The sequence below is a fragment of the Centropristis striata genome, chromosome 7 (genome assembly GCF_030273125.1).
Source record: "Centropristis striata isolate RG_2023a ecotype Rhode Island chromosome 7, C.striata_1.0, whole genome shotgun sequence".
NCBI classification, from domain to species: Eukaryota; Metazoa; Chordata; class Actinopteri; order Perciformes; family Serranidae; genus Centropristis; species Centropristis striata.
In genome coordinates, this window is record NC_081523.1 from 39,990,773 (window position 1) to 40,013,924 (window position 23,152).

General features: G+C 40.5%; 1 protein-coding gene across 1 annotated transcript in view; it reads left to right on the plus strand.

Moving 5' to 3' along the window:
* Positions 1–23,152, plus strand: part of unc5db (unc-5 netrin receptor Db) — a 392,579-nt gene that overhangs the window by 221,903 nt on the left and 147,524 nt on the right. Inside the window, exons 5-6 of the mRNA XM_059338101.1 lie at positions 20,410–20,590; positions 21,383–21,550. Coding sequence (XP_059194084.1) covers positions 20,410–20,590; positions 21,383–21,550 — 349 coding nt within the window. The remainder of the gene's footprint in view (positions 1–20,409; positions 20,591–21,382; positions 21,551–23,152) is intronic.

Below are 23,152 nucleotides of genomic sequence, written 5' to 3' on the forward strand. Positions count from 1 at the left end.
CATTTTGGTCAGAAAGTAAAAAAAAAAACCTAATACCATACAAGTAAAGTCCTCCATTAAAAATGTTTAGTATGGAAAGTAACAGTACATAATGCAGACAAATTATTATATAAGTATTATTACATATCCTCCAAAATTCCTCCAGTCTATCAAGCTTTAATGAATGATATAATGAAACATTTGCAGTTAGAAAAAATAAAATTCACCCTGAGAGATAAGATAAATATATTTGACACAATATGGCAGCCGTTTATGGACTATTATACCAAATATAATCCCATGAAAAATTATGTGGCAAGAGAAGAAATCACTAAAATAAAGTAAAGTACCTCTTATTTATTCTTAATTAAGTACAGTACTTAAATAAATGTACTTAGATACATTCCACCATTGCAGCTGGGTTAGAGTACTTTAGCAGCTGAGCATGAACACAGTTTAGTTAGTGTCTGTCTAGAGCATGATGCATGTGATCATGGTCAATGGAAGCTTGCAGCATGTATCTGTTGTTGGTGGAGCATCTGACAGGCCGTCGCTTCATTAGAGCTGAAGGCTTCAACGTGTCTCCGTTGACCTTCCACTGCCAGCTGTCCTCTGGCCGTCTGGACTCAGGTCACACGCTGCCTCACTCTGATGTGGAGCTGGAGTTACAGTAAAATGTTTGCAGTATTACTTCAATTTTATTCAATTCAACTTTATTTATAGAGCTCATTTCATGCACAAGGCAGACTCAATGTGCTTCACAATGGATATACATAAGTACAGTTAAAAAACAAAACAAGACAACAGAAAACAAACAAACAAAAACAAACAAAATTAGAAAAAATCAATTACAAATTAATTGAAGAGTGCAGGTAGACAAGCTATGCCATATTCACCACATACACATTTACTTATTCACACATGTGCACCCACTCCCACAACCACACACACAGTTCAACCGAATGCTGTTGAAAAAAGATAGGTTTTTAATTTTTTTTAAATAAATGGCTACTGATGTACACTATACTTTACTATGGTATTACATTCAAAAAATAATACTGCATATTACTTAATTCAATCAGTGCAACATTGTTACACTTAAAAATACTGAGTTGATTTGAAAGCTCTCAAATCGGTTAACTTTTTATCAGCTACTCAATAAAATTGAGGCAACTGATTGCACGCAATATGATATATCTGTCGTTTTGTAGTATTTGTAGTTTTTTTTCCACCTATTTTCAGTCTGTTGGCCAATGAAATGCATAAGAATACATGTGGGAGTGTTGCAATGCAACATGAGACTTTTCCAGAACTTTGAAATCATCACCAAAAAAAGGACACAAAATTACCAAAAAAAAGACACAAATTATTTAAAAAAGACACAGAGTTACCAAAAAAAGACACAAAATTACCAAAAAAAGACACAGAATTACCAAAAAAGACACAGAATTACCAAAAAAAGACATACAATTATCTGTAACTGTAATCACATCAAAGATCAAAGGCAATCAGATCAAAGCAATCAATAGAATTAACTGGCACCTGTCCCGGCGAAAAATTAATATTCCGTTGAGAAAAGTAATAGCACACCGATCCCGATCAAACCGCACGTTTTGATATATAATTTGTCCTGCAACTCTTCAAGTTGTAGGACTAGTAGCGGGACGAAATTGCGTCCGGAAGAGGAAGAAGAAGAAATCCACAGTATAACAGTAGTGCAGCACTGGTCCCTACAGATATTGCTGTATGGGACCAGTGCTGGGGAGATTGCCTCGAGGCCCTAAGTATTCTGTCGTTTAGGTTGGAGATCTAGTTGGTAAAGTTGTAGTGAAAACATAACTTGGCTTGGTGTGACACACTAAAGCAGACCAGCCCAGACCAATGGAAACTCCTTAAAAGATACAATATTCAATGTCAATGTGAAAATGCTTTGAGTACTTTTAACAGTTAGATAACTGGTGGCGACTTCAACAGCTGCTCCTAATGAGATGGAGAATAGATATGAGACCAACCTGAAAGACTGACTTGTGGGGAAAGTATAGCATTTAAATGTCTGAGTGCAAAATGTCACCAAGTGCACATTCCTCTGCAAATGCAGAATGTCTCATTCTATATTTGGTCCAGTGATAATCAGCCGGAACAATGGATGTGCAATTGATGTGTGCAGGGAACAGATTTAAGTGGAGGTCAACCTCCGACCCAGTGCTCTATAAATGATTCAACATGGAAATGGAGTACTGATGTCATTCCGCCACCTCAGAATCCACAGTGGGGATAAAAATAGTTGAATCTGAGCGGCACGGACCAAATCACAAGCTACCATCTCGTCCTTTGTCGACACAAATGAGCCCGGCCAAAAGAGATGGAGTGAATAATGCAGAGAGCACAAGGCAGATATCCTCAGCCCAGTCAATATGAGCATCTCGCCATGAAATATTGAGTTGGCGTCTATGAGTGTGGTAGTGTGAGGTTTCAGGGTGCAGCTGCAGGATGGATGTGACTGGAGCTAACCCAACACAGACCCAACAGATAGTGAGCCTGCAGTCGCTTCTGAAAGGTGTTTAGAAACCACCGTCGTCAGCAAGGATGTCAGGCTGAGCTAATGAGTCTCCAAACCCTCACAGTGGAATCATTTTTTATTATCAGGTAACAATAATAGTTTATTTAAGCAAGAGTCTGACTCTGGAACTCTTTATTAGCACAAGAGAAGTGCTACAGTAGATATATTTATGACAATAATGGAATTTACTGCCATTTTTTCCATCAGATTAGGAATTATATTTCTCATTATACTGTCAGTTTGACATTTGAGATGTTTTTCCAGTGCATATTTCACTCTCAGTTGCATTTTTTGCATTTTTTTTGGACATATAGAAATAGTCTGCTTTGAAAAGTAATTTGTAGCGTCTTTGTGTATTTTGAAAAGCGCTATATAAAACTGATGCATTATTATTATTATTATTATCTGATGTTTTTTCACCCAAAAAGTTTAATTACGTTATAATAATAATAATAATACCTTTATTATATAGCATCTTTAAAAACAGCGTTCACAAAGGGCTTTGACAGAACAGGCATGAATAAAACTCATGAAAAAATAAGAAACCAACAATGAAGAAATTAAGAAAATAAATAAATAAAATAAAATATATATATACCACACAAGTTAAAAAGACCAACATCACATGAAACGTCTGTAAAAATGTGTTTTGAGAAGTGACTTAAAAGAATTCACTCATTCAGCATTGTCCAAAATTCTTAAATAACATGTACTTATTATTCCTTATTGAAGAATCCATAATAAATATGTAAATATTTTTAAATTTCAGAAGTTTAACCACTTAAAACATTCCTCCTGTTCATACTGTCCATTAAATTGTCCTCCTTAATGTGCTTTTAATGTCATTAAAAAGACTTCTCTTCCAAACAGACTTTTCTTTTTTGTGTAACATTTCCAGTGAAAGAATAAGAGCAACAACAAATACTAAAAAATTTAACTTTGGATGTTGTTTACTGCATGTGTAACACAGACAGCTGAAGCTTCAGATAAACTTTGGAATGCACTTTGGACAGAGAGAGGACTCCAGACTTTCACACCCTATCACTTACATTAAAAGATTACAAAGGGAGTCTTTTAATGGCCAGTAGCTACAAACTGGAGGAGTAATTAGCCCCTCCAACAGATAAATGTGAAAACATCTGTCTACAGTGGAACTCTGCACAGACATCATTTTGCACAGTCAAACATCACAGACAAGAAAACACATTTTTGAGAACTTTAGAAAATGACTAAATCCATTATTCCATTCTCATAATACTTGTTTGTAGAACAAATGAATTAATGAACTCACACTTGCTCTAATACAAATATATAATATCAAACTACAAAAATAGCAACTTAGAATATTGAAAAATGTATGCAGTGGGCATTTAATGTTTATGTAAATCAGAAAAGCTGTAAATCTACAGCTTATTTCATTAACAGTCTGAAAAAATTGAGAAAGCATCTGTTCTCCTGTATAAACAACAAACATAACACTTTAAAATGCAATTTTAAAAAGGCAGACAACCCTCCCCTTGAGCTACACAATCCTATTTTCATCCCAGCAGCAGTTTTACTGACCAGTTGCACCATCAGCAAGTAGTCATTGGATACGAGCCTCTGGAATTAAGGAATCAGAGTAATGCCATAGTTACTGTATGGAAAACCTGATCACAATTAGCCAAAATTAAAACTCTGCCATGTTGACTGCAGTGGGACTTACCCTCCACATCTATCGTCTTTGCAACCCAGTTTAGCTAAAGCCTAGATTGTGCAATGATTGGTATGTGCTACTTGCCTTGACATAATGGCATGATATGAGCTGATATCTGCTAGCTCCGGTAGCTAGCTAGCTAGCTCCAGCACCTCCAGAGCTAATATCCACTTGCAAGGGTTTTATTCCGATGTTCCCCAGGTCCTATGTTCCCCTCTTGGGGAAAAGAAAAAAGGGTCCTATGTTCCCCGCAATCTATCAATCTTTCCGGTAGACTCTCAGCATGGCCAGCAGGCCTACCGTCACATGGCCCACCTTAGCTCAAGCAGCACAAAACTTACATTTGCACAGCAGCTACTTTCTGGTTACTTTGCAGTTCATATTTTGGATTTTTAGATATAGGATTACTCATGTTTGTATATTCCCACCACAAATCATATCATCCTTTTAGGGTTAGGGTTAGGTTATTTGGGTTAGGGTTAGGTTATTTAAGTTATTAGGGTTAGGGTTAGGTTATTTGGGTTAGGGTTAGGTTATTAGGGTTAGGGTTAGGTTATTTGGTTTAGGGTTAGGTTATTAGGGTTAGGTTATTAGGGTTAGGTTATTAGGGTTAGGTTATTCGGGTTAGGGTTAGGGTTGGGATATGGTTAGGATTAGGGTTAGGTTATTAGGGTTAGGGTTAGGTTATTAGGGTTAGGGTTAGGTTATTAGGGTTAGGGTTAGGTTATTAGGGTTAGGGTTAGGTTATTTGGTTTAGGGTTAGGTTATTAGGGTTAGGTTATTTGGGTTAGGGTTAGGGTTGGGATATGGTTAGGGTTAGGGTTAGGTTATTAGGGTTAGGGTTAGGGTTAGGTTAGGGTTAGACCTATTTGCCATGGAATTTGGCAGTAATGGTGGAAAAAGTAACAGACCGGGGAACATAGGACCCTTTTTGGGAAAAGCGGGGAAAAAAGGGTCCTATGTTCCCCAGTCTCATACAAAGAGGGGAACATAGACACGCTCCCCATGCAAGCTAGTTAGTGAGCTTTAGTTAAATCAAACAACTTAATGCTTTATCCATTCACTGTTTCCACGGTGTAGGAAAGCTCATTGCTATCAATAAAAGAGTGTTTTTTTGTCTTGATTTAATACTAATGATAATAATAATAATACATTCATTCAGAAGGCGCCTTTCTTGGCACTCAAGGACACCGTATGAAAAAGATAGAAAAAAGAAACAACAATAAAATACACAAAATTAAGAACAAGACAATAGGTTGGAGATCAGGGCAATTGTCATCAGAGGGAGTAGGCAGTTTTAAACAGATGTGTTTTGAGTTATGATTTGAAATGTGGGAGTGAATCAATGTTTCTGAGTTGGGGTGGTAGTGAGTTCCAGAGGCTGAATGCTCTGCTCCCCATGGTGGTGAGACGGGCGGAGGGGACAGACAGGTGTATGGAGGAAGAGGATCTGAGGGAGCGGCAACATGTAGGAGGTTGTGGATAGCCTTGAAAGTTACCAGGAGGACTTTGTATTGAATATGGAAGTGAACCGGGGATCAGTGGAGCTGTTGGAGGACACGGTGGTGGTGGATGGAGGCGATTCTTGTTATGATGCAGGCAGCTGAATTCTGGACCAGTTGAAGTTTATGGAGTGATTTGTGAGGGAGGCTAGCCTGGGTATACCCATACTGCCTCCAGGCAGTCTGGAAACCAGAGAGGTTTCTTAGCCCTGTTTTAGGATCCAATCACAGAACGGGGAGGGACGGCAAGACGATGACACGTAATACTCGGCAGATGGAAGCTTGTAGTTTTGTAGTTTTCTTACGGATCCAAAATGGCTGCAGCAGACACGAAACTCGATGGTGTTTTAAATAGTTTAGAGCCAAAGTTGATTTTAAAAGAAGAACACCGTTTGACTTTACACTCCTGTTTCACCACCAAAAAAGATGTTTTAGCCTTGCTTCCGACAGGATTTGGGAAAAGTCTAATCTACCAACTAGCGCCGCTAATAGCCCCGCTAGTAGCAGCGTGACTAACCCCGCTAATAGTGTTGTAGAAAATCTTTAAAGAAAACACTTGACGAACAGATAGATTCGAATCACAGCCTTGTGCGGGATTTTAATTGGCAGATATTAAAAACAGATGATACAACGCATCCAACGGTCAGAACAACACTGAGAGACAACACCCAGTTTCTCTCTTTTTACTTTGCAGGTTCGTGTGTCATTGTTTCTGTGTAACTAAGGTTCAACGTCCTGTAATTTCCTGTTATGAAAAACACTTGATATCAGAGCACACTTGGGATTTCCCAAATCCGAGCTGTTCATATCTCAATCAAGCAGAAGTTTCCTGTAAAGAGACTGTGACTGTTGGTCAGATTTCTGTGTGTTTATCAAAACATATTTGATGCATATTTAAACTGCTATATGTCAGATATTTTAATACATCTTCAAATTAATTCTACGACAATAGCAGCAAGCAACACTCTCTCACAGACACACACACAACAAACATCCATCTCTGTTGCTCTACTACGTCATCTGGTATAACTGATCTGATTGGCTAAGAGCTACCTACAGACGCTTTTGATAGACATTTGTAGCACCCAATAAACGGCTCCGGAGGATCGTAAACCACACCTCCTCTACGGAGAAATGAACGGTTGGTTTCCAGACTAATCTCATTTGTGATTAGTCTGGTGTTAGCCAGGCTGGAGGGAGGCCACAGAAATAGCTCATTTTGTGTAACCAGTGCAGCATGGTGCTAGCTAACGAACTAGCCGGCAGCTAAATTAATATACCATGACAACAAGTACTCCTTTTTAACAACCTTGTTGAAAAAAATAAACAGCATTTAAGTTTATAAAACGCTTTTGTATACAGAATGAGTCTACAATTACAAACAACCACACAGGGGGCATTATGAGGGTCAATTATGTTTTTTTAATTTATAAAGTTTTGCATTATTGCATTTCAGGCCATGGAATTAAAATGTGCAGTGAACTCTGATAGCTTGAAATCGACTTTCGCCATTCACGCTTGCTCACGTTTTTCCTTCCAACATGGCTGTGCAAACAAAACGAGTCATGTGACATAGCTCTGTAGGTAGTTAGATGAGTTATTAACCTCAACTTTCTTGTTTTCTTTAATAATTGTTTTCTTATATATTTTTTCTGCCTTTGATGTGAGGAGCTCGGTAAATTAGATTGCTGTATGCGATCCATCACAGTAACTAATAACAAACTCGTTCTACTCTCCTTGTGAGAACCCCTTGCCAACTCTATTAAAATGTCTTTCAATATTTCAATACTGATCAATAACTGATATGCACTTTGTAGAACACCACAAGACCTTCAGATGACAGTAGATGTCACTGTAAAATCTTACATCAAAAAACAAAAATCAAAACCTCAGTGGAAAACATTTCAGCAGGACTGACAGGTTTGTAGAATGAGAGTTTTATTCTTTATAGATCACCAAGAAAAAGACAGGAAAAGCTGCTTTTACCTGCTCCTCTGAGCGGCCATGCCTGTCATCCCCACACCTCTTTAGCTGTCTCTGCAGTGTGCAGTAAGACACAGGCCCAAATCACTTCTGCACAACATGCGACACAACAACAGGAGCAAAAGCGATAGCATGTAGAATTGAAACAGAATTTATACAGGCAGAAGGGACAAAGGTTGTAATGGCAGAGCTGCACTTCAAGACACATCCAAGGAAAAATAAGGATAAAAAAACAGTTGTTGTTTCAAGCTTTGTTACAGCCGTTCAGATACTGACATGGAAATCACTCTAGTGCTGATGTGAACGTAGTAAGAGACCCAGTATAGATAATACTATCCAGTATTTTCCAGCATAGAAAATAAATACAAATTACTCTTTGCTCTACTTTTTTCCAAACTTGAACTTTAATGTTATGCAGTTAGTTTCAACCCAACAAAAACAAAATCAGATGAGGACTACGAGTACTTTTCTGAAGTGATTTTGATGGTTTCATTGATTAATAAAGTTGTTTATCAGACATTTATGACTAGAACAACTTGACAGTGCTGAGCTGCATCTCAAATACAGTGTACAGTGAGGTAGGAGGGGGCCTGGTGATGGAGGAGGTCAGTGAGGTAGGAGGACCTGGTGGTGGAGGAGGTCAGTGAGGTAGGAGGGGGTCTGGTGGTGGAGGAGGTCGGTGAGGTAGGAGGGGGCCTGGTGGTGGAGGAGGTCAGTGAGGTAGGAGGGGGCCTGGTGATGGAGGAGGTCAGTGAGGTAGGAGGGGCCTGGTGATGGAGGAAGTCAGTGAGGTAGGAGGGGGCCTGGTGGTGGAGGAGGTCAGTGAGGTAAGAGGGGCCTGGTGATGGAGGAGGTCAGTGAGGTAGGAGGGGGCCTGGTGATGGAGGAGGTCAGTGAGGTAGGAGGGGCCTGGTGATGGAGGAGGTCAGTGAGGTAGGAGGAGGCCTGGTGATGGAGGAGATCAGTGAGGTAGGAGGGGGCCTGGTGATGGAGGAGGTCAGTGAGGTAGGAGGGGGCCTGGTGATGGAGAAGGTCAGTGAGGTAGGAGGGGGCCTGGTGATGGAGGAGGTCAGTGAGGTAGGAGGGGGCCTGGTGGTGGAGAAGGTCAGTGAGGTAGGAGGGGGCCTGGTGATGGAGGAAGTCAGTGAGGTAGGAGGGGGCCTGGTGGTGGAGGAGGTCAGTGAGGTAGGAGGGGCCTGGTGGCGGAGGAGGTCAGTGAGGTAAGAGGGGGCCTGGTGATGGAGGAGGTCAGTGAGGTAGGAGGGGGCCTGGTGGTGGAGGAGGTCAGTGAGGTAGGAGGGGGCCTGGTGGTGGAGGAGGTCAGTGAGGTAGGAGGGGGCCTGGTGATGGAGGAGGTCAGTGAGGTAGGAGGGGGCCTGGTGATGGAGGAGGTCAGTGAGGTAGGAGGGGGCCTGGTGGTGGAGGAGGTCATTGAGGTAGGAGGGGGCCTGGTGATGGAGGAGGTCAGTGAGGTAGGAGGGGGCCTGGTGATGGAGGAGGTCAGTGAAGTAGTAGGGGGCCTGGTGATGGAGGAGGTCAGTGAGGTAGGAGGGGGCCTGGTGATGGAGGAGATCAGTGAGGTAGGAGGGGGCTTGGTGATGGAGGAGGTCAGTGAGGTAGGAGGGGGCCTGGTGATGGAGAAGGTCAGTGAGGTAGGAGGGGGCCTGGTGATGGAGGAGGTCAGTGAGGTAGGAGGGGGCCTGGTGGTGGAGAAGGTCAGTGAGGTAGGAGGGGGCCTGGTGATGGAGGAAGTCAGTGAGGTAGGAGGGGGCCTGGTGGTGGAGGAGGTCAGTGAGGTAGGAGGGGCCTGGTGGCGGAGGAGGTCAGTGAGGTAAGAGGGGGCCTGGTGATGGAGGAGGTCAGTGAGGTAGGAGGGGGCCTGGTGGTGGAGGAGGTCAGTGAGGTAGGAGGGGGCCTGGTGGTGGAGGAGGTCAGTGAGGTAGGAGGGGGCCTGGTGATGGAGGAGGTCAGTGAGGTAGGAGGGAGCCTGGTGGTGGAGGAGGTCAGTGAGGTAGGAGGGGCCTGGTGGCGGAGGAGGTCAGTGAGGTAGGAGGGGGCCTGGTGATAGAGGAGGTCAGTGAGGTAGGAGGGGGCCTGGTGATGGAGCTCTTTGTGGGTGAGGAGGAGGATTTTGGAGTTGATTCGTTGTTGAACCGGTAACCAGTGGAGGTTGTGGAGGATAGGGGTTATGTGGTCATGGGAGGAGGTGCGGGTGAGGAGGCGAGCAGCAGAGTTCTGAATATACTGGAGTTTGTTGAGGAGTTTGGAGGGAAAACCGTGCAGGAAGCTGTTGCAGTAATCTCGTCTGGAGGTGACTAAGGCATGTATCAGTGTTTCTGCGGCAGGAAGGAGAGTGATGAACGGAGACGGTAATATGTTTCAGGTGAAAGAAGGCCGTTCAGGTGATGTGGGATATGTGGGGCTCTAAAGAGAGGTTAGATAGTAATAGTAACATCAGTTATAGAAAGTGACAACTGTGTGAGTTTTTCTTGTATTAAGCAGTAAAAGTATTACATTCTATGTCCTCCAGTATGTCTATTGTGCAGGTGCATGCTCAGCCATATTAAAACGTTCGTCATAATGGGGCATCCCTGTGGATCACCGGTAGAGCGCATACCATTAAGGCATAGTCCTGGCAATGCAGTTGGCCTGGATTCAAATCCTGCTCTGAGCCTTTTCCTGCATGTCTCCCACTTTCATACCACTATCAAATAAAGCTGAAAAAGGCCAAAAAATAAATTTAAATGCATTTAAACATTTATCTTTATCTTTATAAATGTTTCCTGCCCCATTGCCAAATCATTGTCATTGACAGAATTGTGTTTATGACTGAAAAAAAGGTGCTGTGTTGCTGGAATACATTATATTTAAAGGTGTTTCTATTATTTCCCTACCTGTTTACATACATAATGGAAGGGCAGAATTTATACTACAATGTAATACTACACCATTACAAAATATGACCTCAAGGATAAAACTTATAATTAACCCTTTTACAGGCATCATATAGGTTAACTTTATGGCAGAAGATTTGTATTAGATTGCATTAGACTGCACTAGTGTACCTAATACCATGGGAAGATTACTGTTCTGATAGTATATCAGAATAAATAGTCAAAATCTATTTTCACTTTCAAACCATAGTTTAAACTTTTAAGACTTACTTTGACTCACTTACATTGACCCAAAAAAATGCTTACCACCAAACCCAGCCACCAACACAACAAGATATTATTTGTTTTATTTTCCTATTTTTAATCTTATACAAAAAGCTAACAAGAAAAGAGAAAAAACAAGATAAATAAATGAAATACAGTATATAAACACCAATGTAAATTGCACAAATCCTTAACATAACTAACATAATCTGAATTCAGTGCTCAGACTGTAGCAGATTTTTCAACCTGGGTTTTTCACCCTGGGTTTTTCACCCTGTTTACAACTGGCATTAACATTAACAACAGGTGTGAAGTTCAATCTAAAACTTGACTTTTCTAGGCTTCTTTGGTGCAAAATCATCAATTACATCATCATACGAAATCTGTTGAGCAACTGTATGATTGATGCTGATGATGACAAGTCCAGAGAGACGCTCCTGTGACATAGCACAGCTATTCTCAACCTTGGGGTCGGGACCCCAGTTGGGGTCGCGAGATGATTTCTGGGGGTCGCCAAATCATTTTGGAAGTCAGCTCTGTCTCCACTGTGTTAAAGTGTTCATGTGTTCATGTGTTTTAGTCTTTTTGGTCATTTAATGTCTTTTTTGGTCATTTTGTGTCTTTTTAGGTCATTTTGTGTCTTTTTTTAAATCATTTTGTGGTCAATTTGTGTCTTTTTTGGGTCATTTTGTTTCTTTTTTGGGTCATTTTGTGTCTTTCTTGGTCATTTTGTGTCTTTTTTGGTCATCTTGTGTCTTTTTTTTAATCATTTTGTGTCTTTTTTTTAATCATTTTGTGGTCAATTTGTGTCTTTTTTGGTCATTTTGTTTCCTTTTTTTGGTCATTTTGTGTCTTTTTTTAGTCATTTTGTGTCTTCTTTTTGTCATTTTGTGTCTTTTTTGGTCATTTTGTTTCCTTTTTTTTGGTCATTTTGTGTCTTTTTTTAGTCATTTTGTGTCTTCTTTTTGTCATTTTGTGTCTTTTTTGGTCATTTTGTGGTCAATTTGTGTCTTTTTTGGGTGATCTGAACTGTGCGTGTGAGATTGTGTTCAGTGAGTGGGGGTCACGGACAACATGCATGTTAAATTGGGGGTCGCGACTCAAAAAGGTTGAGAACTACTGACATAGCGGACCTCAAGTATGTTTTAATAAGCTTCAGCTTGGAAAAACTCCTCCCTGCTTCAGCTACAGTCACTGGAAGGGTCAAACCAAGTGTAGTCCACAGATTGGGGTAGATTTCTGCGGAAGAAAAAATAACTACTGAGTCACATTTTTTTTTTTTGTCAGGCAAACTGAATCCGACATCAACTTAAAGCCAATTAACACTTCATCAACAGAAAAAAACTTGTGTTTCCAGTTAATTCATATTCATATTTCAACTTACAAATCTTTTACAAGTATTTTGCTACAAATATACCTTCATGCATGGTACCCAAAGAGCAGAGACTGTAATTTGCCCATGCTTAATAGAACATAGGACTGGCTTATTCATAATTTTGTTTCGGCGCTGCGGATCCAAAACCAATCCCCCGCTTTTACTTTACACATATCAGGGGGTGTAAATGCAGAGCAGATCTTTTAACTCAGGGAGAAAAGAGTCCATGAGAACCCGGTATAATGAGTTTCTTTTGAGAGGTTGCTCTGAGAGAAAGTGTGAAATGAACAGCCAAACTGGAAGCCAATTTCAACTTCCCTGAATGAAAGCCTTTAATCCGAGATGAATCCCCTTGATCTACAGTAGCTCAGGTAGACAGCCAGGCTACGGCACAAAGAGGAATCAACTAAATGCTCCTGCACTGTGATACAAGCTGCTCTCTGTCGAGCTTCACAAAGACATTGCGATGCTACTCGGAAACAAGTTAGCATTTAACTCCGTCCCATCTCCCGCCTCCTCTCGACTTGTTTCTACTTTTTGATAATGCTGCCGAGCGCCTTCGTTATAATCTCATAGGTCACAGAGAGTCTCCTGGAGAGCAGATGATGAGCTTCATTATTAAGCCAAGCAATTACATCCCCCCCAGTGCAGGCTGGAGCTGGAAGCTCCCTCTATTTATTTTGTTAAGATAAGACAGATCGTGGTGGAATAGTAATGCAGTGCCTCGTAGCTTGCAGGGGAGAAATGGTGGCATTTGAAAAGCAACAGGGAAGGCAGATGGGCGACACGGGCCCACTTTGTGTTCTCCCTGCTGATTAACCTCAGACCCTCCAACCTACCTGCTGCTGTCAAGATCTGCAGCACGTAACAACCAACATGGTCTCACAGGAATCTGTGGAATAGCCACGGAATCACTCAAATTCCCGTGAAACTGACACGGATTTGGCTACAATGCAAGTTAATGCCAGTCATATCCCGTGGCTATTCCAACATACAAAGTGATTATGTACATTCACTGAGTGAATATTTAGAAAATAAAACATATATTTCTCGCTAGAAATGTGATCAAAATCCATTTTTATGCAGAAACTAAGTCAAAATATTGATTTTTTTCACTAAAAATGGACACAAACCAATAGGGAGTTCCAAAAAAGTGCTGGATCCTTCATTCCCATAATTCAACACAGCAGCATATTTCCTTAAGTTTCCCCCCCAAAAAGACACAAAATGACCAAAAAAAGACACCAAATGACTAAAAAAAGACACAAAAATACAAAAAAAGACACAAAATGACCAAAATAGACACAGAATGACCAGAAAAGACACAAAAATACAAAAAAAGACACAAAATGACTAAACAATCCCACAAAATGATCAAAAAAAGACACAAAATGACCAAAAAAGACGACCAGAAGACACAAAATTGACACGGACACGGATTTCGCTACAATGCAAGTTAATGACAGTCATATCCCGTGGCTATTCCAACATACAAAGTGATTATGTACATTCACTGAGTGAATATTTAGAAAATAAAACATATATCCCTCAGCTATCAAGCTGCTAAATGCTACCGATAGCAGTAATTAGTCATTTATTTATTTATTCCAGCCATAAGGTGGAAATGTATTTATTTATTTATTACCTTCCCCTCATTTTGTCCTGAGATTGTTTGCGCTGTGGTCCATTGGGGACTGGATATTGCTGCTACCCTCACACTGATTTGTTGCCACTGACAGAGGGAATTGTTTGGTTTATGTGCTGTCCTGCTTTTGTTTTGTTTGTTTGTTTTGTTTTTGCTTTGTCTCGTGCGCTGTCTGACTGGAGACTGCAAACTGAATTGCCCTATTTGGGATAAATAAAGTTGTTTGAATTGAATTGAATTGATATATTTCTCGCTAGAAATGTGATCAAAATCCATTTTTATGCAGAAACTAAGTCAAAATATTGATTTTTTTCACTAAAAATGAGAGAACTGTCCGCCATGTTTTTTGTTCTGACCGCCGGGACCTTGAAAGTCACGTGACTTGGAACAAACCAATAGGAGCAAATATCCATGGAATAGCCACGGGATAGTGCACACAGTTCTTAACTCTATGGAGTCTTATAGGGCTATTTTGTCCATTTTTGAATCCTTTTCATGTCTTTTCTTGTCTTTGTAAGTAATTTTGTGTCTTTTTTGGTCATCTTGTGTCTGTTGTTGTGTCTTTTTTTAGTTATTTTGTGTCTTTTTTTGGTCATTTTGTGTCTTTTTAGTGTCTTTTTTGGTCATTTTATGTCTGTTGCTGTGTCTTTTTTAGTTATTGTTTGTCTTTTTTGTCATTTTGTCATTTTTGTCATTAACTTGCATTGTAGCGAAATCCGTGTCAGTTTCACGGAAATTTGAGTGATTCCGTGGCTATTCCACGGATTTTGAGTTAAGCAAATCCGTGGCTATTTCACGGATTCCTGTGAGACCATGTTGCAACTATGACAAGTTCAAAGTGTCTGCAGGTATATGCATGGGGGGGGGGGGGGAGGGGATGCATTGATGGATTAGCTCTGTGCTATCACTTGTGATATGGCGCTCAGCGGGGGGGATCCAGCAGCATCCCCTGGTCCCCGGGGGAAGCCTGACAGAGACAGTTAGTCCTTGTATAATTGCAGTGATGAGATACTCAGCAATTAAAAAGTTCTGCCGCCCACGCCGGCAGGCGAGAGTCGCCCAAAGGGGAGGAGACCATGCTAGACTGTGACACTAAGCATGACTCAGCAGACAGACTTTCCTTCTTATAGCGCTCAAGCACACCGATTGTACCGCGTCACCTTGACATGAAATGACCGTCACACCCAGGTGTCTGGCTGTGAGGGACTCAACTACTGGGGGAAATGCGTCAGCTGGCAAGGTCCTGATCAGACTCTGCTCATAAGTCCTGATGATGGCTGCTGTGTCACCACTTACATTGCTCTCCTGTCCTCTAATTGCCCCTCAACTGACACATTTCTCAGCATCTAATCATCAGCAAATGTCATCTGAATGAGCTGTGTGTGTGTGTGTGTGTGTTCTTGTACTTCCTACATACTGAGGACCAGGACACGTTTTTAACCAACAGAGTGAGGACATTTTTGTATCGGCCAGTCCTCACTCTGATTTTTTTCAGGGCTGTAGAACCTTCAGAAAGGGCGGTTCCCACGTTGCATGTTCTAGTCTTGGGTCCCAACGATGTGCTCTAGACCAGTAGTTCTCAACCTTTTTGAGTCGCGACCCCCAATTTAACATGCATGTTGTCCGTGACCCCCACTCACTGAAAACAATCTCACACGCACAGTTCAGATCACCCAAAAAAGAAACAAAATGACCAAAAAAGACACAAATTGACCCAAAAAAACACGAATGGACCACAAAATGATCAAAAAAGACACAAATTGACCAAGAAAGACACAAATTGACCCAAAAAAGAAACAAAATGACCAAAAAAAGGAAACAAAATGACCAAAAAAGACACAAATTGACCACAAAATGATAAAAAAAAGACACAAGATGACCTAAAAAGACACAAAATGACCATAAAATGATCAAAAAAGACACAAAATGACCAAGAAAGACACAAATTGACCCAAAAAAGAAACAAAATGACCAAAAAAAGGAAACAAAATGACCAAAAAAGACACAAATTGACCACAAAATGATAAAAAAAGACACAAGATGACCTAAAAAGACACAAAATGACCCCAAAAAGACACAAAATGACCAAAAAATGACACAAAATGACTAAAAAAGACACAAATTGACCAAGAAAGACACAAATTGACCATAAAATGATCAAAAAAGACACAAAATGACCAAGAAAGACACAAATTGACCATAAAATGACCCAAAAAAGAAACAAAATGACCAAGAAAGACACAAAATGACCCAAAAAAGAAACAAAATGACCAAAAAAAGGAAACAAAATGACCAAAAAAGACACAAATTGACCACAAAATGATAAAAAAAAGACACAAGATGACCTAAAAAGACACAAAATGACCCCAAAAAGACACAAAATGACCAAAAAATGACACTAAATGACTAAAAAAGACACAAAATGACCAAAAAAAGGAAACAAAATGACCAAAAAAGACACAAATTGACCACAAAATGATTTTAAAAAAAAGACACAAAATGACCTAAAAAGACACAAAATGACCAAAAAAAGACATTAAATGACCAAAAAGACTAAAACACATTAACACATGAACACTTTAACACAGTGGAGACAGAGCTGACTTCCAAAATGATTTGGCGACCCCCAGAAATCATCTCGCGACCCCAATTGGGGTCCCGACCCCAAGGTTGAGAATGGCTGCTCTAGACAAGGCTGTGTGTGTGTGTGTGTGTGTGTGTGTGTGTGTGTGTGTAAGTAGAGGACCCGGCCACTGTGCGGGGCTGGAGGAGGTGCTGGAGGAGGTGACCTTCTGAGGCGTTGGGGTAATGAAATCAGAGGGAGGAAGCCCTGATGAAGCTCCGCCTGGAAACCTTCCGTCAGCGCTGACACTGATGACCACGTCCTAATTGAAACAAATGTGCCAATTAGGCTTTTCATTTCTCACAGCCTCTGCCACACACTTGCCAGGCTAATCTGTATTTGTCTTTTCATATTTTCCCCTCCACCCACTCCTCCTCCTCCTCCTCCTCCTCCTCTCTCTCTCTCTCTCTCTCTCTCTGTCTCTCTCTCTCTCTCTCTCTCTCTCTCTCTCTCCTCCCTTCTGCTCTCTGATTCTAGTCATTATTACCTGAGGGCTCATAGCAGCAGAGAGACAGATAGCGTGTGTCGTAGCCCCAAACATTGCGAAGGCTGGTCTATGCTCATTAAATGCTAATTGCCTCTTTCAAGTCACAAGTCCCTGAAAAATTCCAAGATAAAATTAAAAAAATAAATACATAAAGAGTCAGAGGCACTTGTGTCACCTATTCAGTGACAGATGACCTCAATCATGAGAAATAAGACTGTCCCCAAGCCTGATGTCTCTCTGTTTCCTTATCTAGCAATGATGCTAAGCGCTTTAGCTCTGATGGAAACCCGTGGCTAAAGGCTATCTTTTAATTGTAAAGAACAATCTGGGAGCCTTTGAAGATGGGCTTCCAAGTTTTCTTCAAGGCAAATATGGGGAAATAGAGGCTTCAGCTGTAGGTGTACACTACAAAAAAGGTGTTTAGTCTAAAAACAAGATAAAAGAAAGATAAAGATAATTTACCTTGATAAGATGTCTTGAATTAAGATTATTAATTCTTTATTATTTTCTCACAGTCTGTATTTTTTCACACATGTATTTAAGACAGTTGTACCACTATAAGTATGAGTGGGAATTTCTGTTTTTGGCAGGAGAGGAGGACACTACACTGCAAAAAAGGGGTCTAAAAACAAGATAAAAACAGTAAATCTGAGGGAAATTATGTTGCTCCATGGACAGATAATTTACCTTGACAAGATTTATTAAATTAAGATTATTAGATCTAGAAATAAGCATGTTGAACACTTAAAATAAGACATTAACTCTTAAAACAAGATAAATTATCTAACACTTCTAAATCTAAAGTTTTTTTTTTATCTTGGTAAGAAACAAACAATGAAAATAAAACACTCTGCTCGGGCCAGTTCATCACTGTTTGCAGCTTTAATTTATCTTGTTTTAAGAGTAAATTTCTAATTTTAAGCGTTTCTAGATTTAACAATCTTAATTTAAGAAATCTTGTCCATGCAGCAACATAATTTCCCTCAGATTTACTGTTTTTATCTTGTTTTTAGACCCCTTTTTTGCAGTGTAGTGTCCTCCTCTCCTGCCAAAAACAGAAATTCCCACTCATACTTATAGTGGTACAATTGACTTAAATACATGTGGGGAAAAAATACAGACTGTGAGAAAAGATTACTACATTATGATGTTCATTATCATTTTTATTTGTGTCAATATGTACCTGCAATCCATCATCTCTCGGGTCTGTGTGTCATTTCTATTTACCCAATGTTTGCATGCCCACAGGCACTTCCTATTTTCCTATTTGCATCCAGCCGGAGTGTTGTTTATTATGAAGGGTGCCTGTGCGCTACCTATAAATCCATCAGCCCGGCCCATTCTGTCACACTATAAATGTAATTTGCAAATGCAGTGATGCAGCTCTCTTACCATGGTGGAAGCACTAAAGCATCACTAAGTTTGTAATTTATAATTAGTTTTCCTCTCTGTTGATGGTAATAGGTTATAGTGCTTCTTTTGACAGTCTAATGGGTTTAATGTTGGTGGTTGTGCTGCCGGGCTGTGGTTACATAGCCGGCTGGGATTTGTGGGGTGCAGTTGACCAGTACCAATGTATATTAATAATCCAAATATGGGATCAACATATTGAGGATTCAGAAACATAGTAGTTTGTATTACATGTTGTCTGTACATGGCTAAATGTGTTTATATACCTGTCCTTAGTGGCAACACTCAAAGTCACCTTTATTTGGGCAAACCAAGCAAATGTGAAATATAACTGTGGTTTTAGTGGAATGCTTAAATACAGTGGTTAACAACCTTTTTCTTGAGGGACCCACATTTTTACTATTGTAAACTTTGGCGACCCCCCAAAGATATTTAGATGTTCAGCACTTTCATCTCCCTGATGCTTCACCATGTTTCCATTAGCTCTGTGTTTCTGTTGTTAGGTGAGGTTACCGCTAGGAGAGGTTACCGCTAGGAGAGGTTACCACTAGGTGAGGTTACCGCTAGCTGAGGTTACCGCTAGGTGAGGTTACCACTAGGTGAGGTTACCGCTAGCTGAGGTTACCGCTAGGTGAGGTTACATTTAGGTGAGTTTACCACTAGGTGAGGTTACCGCTAGGTGAGGTTACCGCTAGCTGAGGTTACCGCTAGGTGAGGTTACCACTAGGTGAGGTTACCGCTAGCTGAGGTTACCGCTAGCTGAGTTTTCTACTAGGTGAGGTTACCACTAGGTGAGGTTACCACTAGCTGAGGTTACCTGTGTATACTGCAGGAGGGATGTTACACATGTCCTTATTCTCACAATATAGCCTTTATTTTTAAACTTTTCTAAAGTGATTTTTCTGTTTAAATAAATGAATAAACATTTAGAAGAACTACTGGTCTACACGACAACAACACGCGCCATTTGTAAAAGCTGGCGTAGCAGTGGTCCCGACTTAGCAACTTTGTTGATAAATTTAGCGACTTTTCAGATCCCTTTAGTGACTATTTTTCATAAAACCGACTGGAGACAAATCCAGCGACTCCTTCTTACTCTTCTTAACGAGACGCTAACGAGCTGGAGGCCGGCTTGTTGAGAAGAGCCGCCGTTAGCGGCAGTTAGCTCTGTAGCAGTACAGTGTGTATGTGCTAACAGGCTAACAGTTAGCTCTGTAGCAGTACAGTGTGTATGTGCTAACAGGCTAACAGTTAGCTCTGTAGCAGTACAGTGTGTATGTGCTAACAGGCTAACAGTTAGCTCATTAGCAGTACAGTGTGTATGTGCTAACAGGCTAACAGTTAGCTCTGTAGCACTACAGTGTGTATGTGCTAACAGGCTAACAGTTAGCTCTGTAGCAGTACAGTGTGTATGTGCTAACAGGCTAACAGTTAGCTCATTAGCAGTACAGTGTGTATGTGCTAACAGGCTAACAGTTAGCTCTATAGCAGTACAGTGTGTATGTGCTGCTGCTGCAGGAGGTGTTCACTTAGCGATCTCTGTTTGTTTACAACAAGCACCAGACACTCTGTGCACAGTTAGTGATGCTGTTAATTCACAATCACTATGTTTATGATCAGCAGAGACTCTGTGAATAATTAGCCATGCTGCTTTCAGCTGCTGACGTTGTGCACAGTTAGCAACGGTGAAAACCAAACGTCACCTCCAGAGTCCAGAGTGAGAGGACTTTTCAGAGGCCGTGGCCTGAGACTTTCCCAGCTGAAACAGGCCCACATCTGGTTCTTATCCTGTAAAAAATTGCTGGAGCAATGTTGCAATGTTCCCCCTTTCCGATAATGACTAAGAATACAATGGCCCGAACTACAAACTGTCCATGTTGTAATGGAACAAAATGATCCTTTAAAAGTTGATAAATGATTGAGAATGGATATGCAATATTTTTGGGCGAACATGCATCATATCTCTGCCTTTTATTACCTCTTTTGTGTAGGTGGAATGGCTGAAAAACGAAGAGCTACTGAGTTCCCTGACTGATGACAACATTGACACCCGCGCAGACCACAACCTCATCATCAGCGAGGCCCGGCTGTCTGACTCAGGCAACTACACCTGCATGGCCAGCAACATCGTGGCCAAGAGACGCAGCGCCACAGCCACAGTGATCGTCTTTGGTACGCAGCTGCTGTTATTGCCTGTTACAACACATCACAGTGTGCTGATACACTGTTTACACGGCACTTCAGATCAATTTGTTTGGTTTCCTGCACCCCTACAAAAGTGATTAAGACACCCATCTCCATGTCTCCACTAAAGAGAGATGTTTCCTCTTTATTTCAATGAATGTATTATTCAAAGACTCAATTTACTGCCTCTCATTTAAAATCAATGTGTACTTTATGAAAGGAAATAAGCCACTGTGTCTTAATCTTATTTAAAAGGAGTGTTGCTTATTAAGTATTTATTTGCCAGAGGCCTTCCGGCAACGGAGGCTCACCGGCTTTGATAGCACTGGTAAACATTCAGGTTTTACACACTTTAGACAGAGAAATCATAAAGTAAACCACTTCAGTCAGGGCGCTAAGTGGTCGACTCCAACCTGTCCACCAGTATGAGTCAGTGTCGCCTTTAGAAATGGCAATTCCATTTAATGGCTGTTTTCTTAGCTTGTGCACAGTTCCACGTCTTTATCTTAATCCAAGAGCGAGGGACATTGAACTGGCAATTAGGAAAGAAAGAGAGAGAGAGAGAGAGCTGTATATCCACCACAATGAATGTGCTGTACTCAATCTGCTCCAGCCGTTATGCATTGTTGCCTTGCAGTGCCTTGGAGACTGCATAATCATTATTAACCCCAGGTCTTGTTAGAGTATTTAACTATGCTAGAGTTCTGGAAAAAGTAAAATGTGTTATTGTGCACTCACTTTACCTCTTCTCACTCTCTAACTTTGTTGAACTCCTTGCAGTGAACGGCGGCTGGTCCCTGTGGACAGAGTGGTCTCCCTGTAATGTGCCATGTGGGCGGGGTGTCCAGAAGCGATCTCGAACTTGTACGAACCCGGCGCCTCTCAACGGCGGGGCATTCTGCGAGGGCATGTCTGTACAGAAGATCACCTGCAACGCACTCTGCCCAAGTCAGTTTCACTTAAACTCTTAAGTTTCTGCATATCATTTTAAGTTCATGAAGTAGTACAAGCTGTACTTTTCTCTACTTGTTGAAAGTTATTCACACTTGGTTAAACTGAGATGTCAAAGATCACAACAGGCTGTCAAACATGTTAATACAATGTTAACATTTACTCACTACTGACATTAGTGGGTGACAAGCTATTAATTACTTCCAGCACAATTTCCCTTCCCTTTTGTGTTTTCAGATTTACAGTAGTCCCAGCTCTTTTTAAGGCACTTGAACCTATCACAGCATGTCGCCCACATTGACATGTCAAACATTTACATTGCTGGTATCAACAGTAACAGTAAGATTAAGTAACCTAAATCTATGCCTATTTAGCATTACAGACAACCACCATGCTGCACCTCTCTCTCTCTTGTGCAAGAGAGAGAGAGGTGCAGCATGAAAAAAATTAAAAAGAAGAAAAAGAACTAGAGCTGCAAGCAGCAGTGAACAGCCCCTGGCAGACATTGCTTTCAGACATTGAAGACGTCATGTAAATCGGTTGAAGTTTGTATTATGAGGCTGATTTCCTGTTGTCAGTAGGGGGCGCTATGACTGTGACTGTGACATGTTGAGATAGGGATGTGTTCAAGCATGGACCCTTGTGAATCACAACAAATTTGGGGCAGATTGGACAATGTATGGTGAAGTTACAACAACTTCCTGTTTCACGGCCTGGATGGTCACCATGGCAACAGCATGCAATAAAATGACCAAAGCTTCACAATCTAGCATCATGGAGGGGTTAAGTCTCTGCTGACCTGATTTGAGGTGGATCTGTTCAACCGGTACGGAGCAAGACATCACACTATATATATATATATATATATATACACATTGGTAACACTTAAACACTTAAACACTACAATACACACACAATACACACACAATACACACTACAATAACCAACTAAGTGATGTTTATAGCTGGTTTATAGACCAATTATTAACCATTTACAAAGTGCTATACATATTTAATCTTGAAATGTTTTAAACCAATTTCTTAAAGGTATATGAATCATTTAAAAATCATTAACATACTTAATATGGTGTTAAAAATGTTAACATTTGTGCAACTAAAACTATTTATTATAATTTAATTGTTTGTTAATGGTAAAGTACCTATAAACTTACATTAATATACCATCTATTTGTCATGTATAAATGATGTAGTTAGTTAAACATTAATAAATTATGTATTTAACATTCTAAATGGCCTATATAAGGTTTATAAATGATGATTAAACATTAATAAACGATCTGTTTACCATTTATAAATGAGGGTTATTGTAAAGTGTCATCAATACATTTTATATTAACAAAACCATTTGCTCTAGAAAAACCCTTTAGCTCTTTTAATTTCAGGCACAAGATTATATCTATTTATTTATATCTAAAATATATATGTATCTCAACTGGGTCCTGTCTTCCCATAAAGACACAAGCTGTGTACATTCAGTTGCAAGATTAGTTTTAAGATGGAGGAGGATAGGAGATTATTGTGACCAATAAAAGGAACCAATAAAATGCTTTCAAAGGAAGCAGTTTTGCTTATGAATAAT